The sequence below is a fragment of the Pogona vitticeps genome, chromosome 3 (assembly GCF_051106095.1).
Source record: "Pogona vitticeps strain Pit_001003342236 chromosome 3, PviZW2.1, whole genome shotgun sequence".
NCBI lineage: Eukaryota > Metazoa > Chordata > Lepidosauria > Squamata > Agamidae > Pogona > Pogona vitticeps.
Window position 1 is genome coordinate 70445571 of NC_135785.1, and position 6000 is coordinate 70451570.

Below are 6000 nucleotides of genomic sequence, written 5' to 3' on the forward strand. Positions count from 1 at the left end.
CCTCAGTCAGCTGGGAATTATAGTAAAAAGACAAATAATATTTCCATTATCTGGCTAGAGGCTTAGAGAAAATATGTGTTTTCCCAATGTCAATTGTTGATAAATGTTGATTTTAATCTGAGATCTGTACTTCCCATCTAAACTAAGCCTGACTGAAAACATAAAGGGTGTGTTTTAAGTAATTAATCACTTTCACAGAATGAGCGTTCAATTTCAAAACAAAGAGAATGGTAACAGTTCTTAAATCACTCCATCTGTCCCTGTGATTTTTCAAGTAATAATGCTTACTTAGGTTAAGTTAGGCATCCTTCAGTCTTGAAAGACTATGGTAACGTGCTCTGTATGGAGGACTTGGAACAGCGTCTAGTGTGGCTGAGGAGGCCAATTCAAGAGTGACAATCTCTTCCACACTGAAGACAAATCCAATCTGTCCCCTGTCCAGCTCCCTGGTTTTGCTGCTTTTGTGACTTCCTCTTTGCCTCGGCCTGCTGGACAAGGGTCTCTTCAAAATGGGAGAGGTTGTGATGCAACACCTGCTTCCAGGCTGAATGCTCAGATGTCAGGGTTTCCCATCTGTTGAGGTCTATTCCTACGGCCTTCAGATCCTGCTTGCATATATCCTTGTATCGCAGCTGTGATCTCCCTCTGGGGCGATTTCCCTGCATTAATGCTCCATACAGGAGATCCTTACTGATGTTACAACATATTATAGCATCTGTCATATGGGTGGAGTATCTATGACTATTACATATACTCATATAAGTTTGTGGAGACCTACAAACATACTGAGTCTGCAAATACCATATTTTTCGCTCCATAAGACACACCTTTCCATAAGACACACCATTTTTAGGAGAAGAAAACAGGAAAATATAATCTGTTTTCTTTGCTCCTTAAGAAGCAGACTTTCCACCCCCCCGTTTTGTGGGGGGAAAGTGTGTCTTATGGTGCGAAAAATATGGTACTTCAGCACATGTGAGAGCCCAACTTATGAACAAAAGTGACTTTAAATAGGTTCAAGACACATCTAAACAAAATTCTATTGGCCTCCTAATGATGCCTGAATTTCTAGGAGCCAGGGCTGCTTCCAGACAATGCATTTACTGTAAAAGACCTGGGGAAGAAACAGGTAGGTAAATACTCTCAAACTACCATTTAAATCAAGGAGAGTTGTGGTGCTACATTCATACACTCCAAAAATCCCTCTCTGACTCCATCTATAGAAGTGATGGATCTAGAATTTCCATTCCCTCTCATTTTTGCAAGGTAATTCTTGGTGATGCTTGGAAAGGTTGTTGTTGTTTTTTGTTGTTTAGTTGTTAAGTCATGTCCGACTCTTTGTGACCCCATGGACCAGAGCATGCCAGGCCCTCCTGTCTTCCACTGCCTCTTGGAGTTTGGTCAAATTCATCTTGGTAGCTTCAATGACACTGTCCCACCATTTTGTCCTCTGCTGTCCCCTTCTCCTCTTGCCTTCACACTTTCCTAACACTTTTCCAGGGAGTCTTCTCTTCTCATGAGATGGCCAAAGTATTGGAGCCTCAGCTTCAGGATCTGTCCTTCCAGTGAGCACTCAATGTTTGATTTCCTTCAAAATGGTTAGGTTTGTTCTTTGCAGTCCAGAGGACCCTCAAGAGTCTCCTCCAGCACCACAATTTAAAAGCAGCAATTCTTTGGCAGTCAGCCTTCTTTATGGTCCAGCTCTCACTTCCATACATCACTACTGGAAAAACCATAGCTTTGACTATGCAGACCTTTGTCAGCAAGGTGATGTCTCTGCTTTTTAAGATGTTGTCTAGGTTTGTCATCACTTTCCTCCCAAGAAGCAGACGTCTTTAAATTTCATGGCTGCTGTCACCACCTTCAGTGATCATGGAGCCCAAGAAAGTAAAATCTGTCACTGCCTCCATATCTTTCCCTTCGATTTGCCAGGAGGTGATGGGACCGGTAGCCATGATCTTGGGGTTTTTTTTTTATGTTGAGCTTCAGGCCATTTCTGGCACTCTCCTCTTTCACCCTCATTAAGAGATTAATTCCTCCTCACTTTCTGCCATCAGAGTGGTATCGTCTGCATATCTGAGGTTGTTTATTTATTTATTTAATAACTTGGGATAAAGTATGGGATACAGAGGGTAAAGGGGGATGTAAGGGGGGGAAGGAAGAGGAGGAGAAACACAAAATATACTGACATCCATTCTATTCATATTGCAATATCAAAATCAAACTTTCCCCTTTTCTACTATTGGCTGCCCTCCAGGTTTTAACTCATGTTTACATCCTAGTTTAGATCTATATTATTCAAACACTATCTGGTGACTCGAAACATTTATAAAATAAATCCCATCGTTCAGTTGCATTTTGTATTGGACAGTCTTTCAACACTTCTGATAAAATGTCAATTTCTGCCGCTTCCCGTATCTTCTCAATTAAGTTCCTCTTGTTTCTGTATCACAGGTCTCTTCCAATTTTTGGCATAAAGAATTCTGGCTGCAGTGACTATATATATAACTAGGCACTTCTTTGTCTTATCTATGTATCTGGTATCATACTCAATCGAAACAATTTTGGGGTTAGTGGAACCTTACAAAGCAATATTTTTTGTAACAAAGTATGCACTTTTATCTAATATTGTTTCACTGCTCTGCAAGTCCACCACATATGATAAAAACATCCCTCATGTGCTTCACACTTCCAATAAACATTTGACACATCTGTATCTGAGGTTGTTGGTATTTCTTCTGGCAATCTTAATTCCAGTTTGGGATTCATCCAGTCCAGCCTTTCGCGTGATGTATTCTGCATACAAGTTAAATAAGTAGGGAGACAATATACAGCCTTGTTGTACTCCTTTCCCAATTTTGAACCAACCAGTTGTTCCATATCCAGTTCTAACTGTTGCTTCCTGTCACACATATAGATTTCTCAGGAGATAGATAAGGTGGTCAAGCACTCCCATTTCTTTAAGAACTCACCATAGTTAGTTGTGGTCCACACAATCAAAGGCTTTTGCGTAGTCAATGAAGAGAAGCAGATGTTTTTCTGGAACATCTACTTTTCTCTGGCTTTCTCCATAACCCAGCGCATGTTAGCAATTTGGTCTCTATCCTGTTTCCCTGAAAATAAGACCTAACCTGAAAATAAGCCCTAGTTTGATTTTTCAGGATGCTCATAATATAAACCCTACCCCAAAAATAAGCCCTAGTTAAGTGAAACCCCACCCTCCACCATTCCACCATCATGCAGGAATCAGAAGATGGTATGACTGTATTTGAATAAATGTAGATTGTTGTACATGAAAAAAAGTCCCCTGAAAATAAGCCCTAATGCATTTTTGGAGCAGACCTAATATAAGACTCTGTCTTATTTTCGGGAAAACAGGGTAGTTCCTCTGCCCCTTCGAAATCCAGCTTGTACTTCTGGGAGTTCTTGGTCTACCTGGAAAGGTTGCTCTCTCTCTCTCTCTCTCTCTCTCTCTCTCTCTTAAAACATTATATAACCCTGTGATGCTACTTTTTAAAAAATCAATCTGAAAAACCAGAGCAGGAGTAGAAGAGCCCCTAAGTACCTATAGGAACCTAGCGGACCGTCCTTTTCGTTCAATGTATCCTCAAGAGTGCAGCCTAAGAAATACAGTATTAGACTTTGAGGGGGTCATGGACTCCTATGACTCTATTTGCTTCACACCTGTCATAAAGTGGGAGCGAGAGACTAGAGAAGGGGGATCCTTCTGCTGGCTCTTCGCAGCGCAGCCACGGGGGTCCAAGGCACCCAAAGTCTACCACCCACGCCAAGGAAGAGCCCAGCCAGCGCCCACCTCCCGGCCTTTCCCCAGACATCTTCCCCCTCGCCCCGCAGCAAGGTAGGCCCCGATTACGGAGCGGCGCCCAGCCTCTCAACCTCCCTTCCCTTCCCTTCCCTACCCGCCATCTCCCTCACCCGTTCTGCGGGGGTCCCACCGCCTCCCAGGCGCCCAATTCCCCCTCCGGGACGAGCCGCAGGACACTCGCCAGGTCCGTCCGGCACTCCCAGGAGCAAGCGGCTGAGATACGGGCGCTGTCAGGGAGGGCGTCGCCGGCGGCTCGGGTTTGTCCCTCGCGATGTGCCGCCATCAGACTAGCGCTGCTCGCCATGGCAAGGAGACTGGTTCGAAGCCGGCCCTGGCCCGGACCAAGCGACGGCCACCAGCGCCCGCGGGAATACCGTGGAGGGCGGAACGTGGCTTCGAGGGAGTACGTTATATCGCCGGACACCATTCCGTGTCGGAACTTCCGGCTGTCCCGTGTCAACCATAGACTTAATATATTTGTTCCATAGGCATCAAAAATGAAGAAGTGACTATATTGTATACTCTGTCTACAGTCCGCATTTCCTGGTTTCTTTGGACATCACGGCTCTCTTTCGTTCGAGAGGAGACGGTGAAACGAGGACACTGTCTCATTAAGAGACAACGGAGAAATTCAGGACTTATTTGCTGAAGTGATTTTACAGCGGCGTATCCCCACCTCCCCCTTCCACTCCCCCAAAGTAGAAGCAAAGGCAGAAGTCCATGGTGTTTCAAACTCAGGTCTTCTTGTTTGAGCGTGATTTGTGTGCTACCTTTTTATTATGGCATATTTAAATACTGTTGCTTTGAAACGCTTCGTGTACGGCAGAGGGGGGAAGGGGAAAAATGTGCAATATTACTGGTCCCCTATTGCACATGGGAGGGGGGAGCGTGTTGCTGGTTGGGTGTGAAGAGCAATGAACAACAACCCTGTGATATGAACGTACAGTATAATACACTTTATTCCCATTTTGCAGGTGTGAGAGAGAAAGATGGAGAAAGAGAAGACAGTTTAGGACAACCATGTAAAGCAAACTACTTTAAAATGTCCATCTTGTTTGAAATGTGGCCAGTCTCCATATTTCAGGTGGAACATGAGGCTGATGGATAGTGGCTTAAGATTCTATGATGAAATCTCCTTTTCCAAATCGTGATCATGGCTTTCGGAGGTCACCAGTCCAAAGGCTCGCCAGACGTTGGGAGCAATTTTTCAGGATCTAACTACAATAAAATCTCAAAAGCCTGTTGTCTGCTTGTTCTTTTTTTCCAGAATGTATAATCACCGAGAAACATATTCACTGTAATACAGTGCAATTCTAACTGGACAAGATGACTAAAGGCAAACTGAGGTTTTGCCTTTCCCAGTCAAGGGCTGGTGAAAATTCCTCTGGGCTGCTGTTACCTAGATTGAACTAGCTTTGTCCATGGGCAGGAGGAAGTTTGGATCTGTCCTAACTCAGATCCAGTGCCTTAGGCATATGGCTGCAGAGCTAGAGGGTAGGAGTTCAATTCTCCATTGTCAGGGGCTGGACTTGTTGATCCATAGGGTCTCTAGCAGTTCTGCAGTTCCAAGATGATGATGATGATGATCATCATCCTTTGCTCCTCTTGATGACAAATACTCAAGCAGCAGAAGGGTCTTCTACCTGTTGTAATTGTTTCTCACTTTCTGTGGGCATTGAGGAAGATATTGATTGTGACAGATGAATAGTAATTAGTTCATATTAAGGCCAGAGGTTAATAAAAAAATAGGATGTCTCCAAAATCTTAACAGACAATGAAGTAGGTGCTGAACAGAAACAAAACAGCTAGGATATCCTTTAGACACAAAACTGATGCCTCTATTATAGCAACCAAATCTACCTAGAGAGCTACCCCCACTCGCCAAGGGGAGGGAGGTGCTATACAATCTAGAGATCATATCTTACACTGCCTATTCCTAAAACTTACAGGTGGTGTATCTGGGTTAGGTTTGAACTGTAAGGCTGTAATTTTATGCATGTATTTTCCCAGCACCAAGTCCTACTGAACTCAAGGAACTACTTCTGCCTGAGTCAATGTGCATTGGATATTAAACTGTAAATAATTTGAAATAATCAGCCACATTGAAAACAAATTGTACAGTAACTGAGACCTCCACCCCCCTTGAACACTCTCTCCAGTAATAACAATGATAA

General features: G+C 43.7%; 1 protein-coding gene and 1 long non-coding RNA gene across 4 annotated transcripts in view; one reads left to right on the forward strand and one right to left on the reverse strand.

The window, feature by feature from the left end:
* Window positions 1–4253, reverse strand: part of C3H10orf88 (chromosome 3 C10orf88 homolog) — a 10905-nt gene extending 6652 nt beyond the window's left edge. For 2 of the 3 annotated variants that reach the window (XM_020808758.3, XM_020808757.3), the window contains exon 1: window positions 3937–4253. In XM_020808758.3, coding sequence (XP_020664417.3) covers window positions 3937–4253 — 317 coding nt within the window. Of the gene's footprint in view, window positions 1–3684; window positions 3852–3936 lie in introns of those variants that run through there. The other variant, XM_072995432.2, reaches the window with a different exon arrangement.
* Window positions 4254–4446: 193 nt separating this feature from the next.
* Window positions 4447–5066, forward strand: LOC140705948 (uncharacterized). The gene is made up of 2 exons (XR_012085584.2): window positions 4447–4564; window positions 4801–5066. It is a non-coding gene; the product is annotated as an uncharacterized LOC140705948 (long non-coding RNA).
* The last annotated feature ends 934 nt before the right edge of the window (window positions 5067–6000 follow it).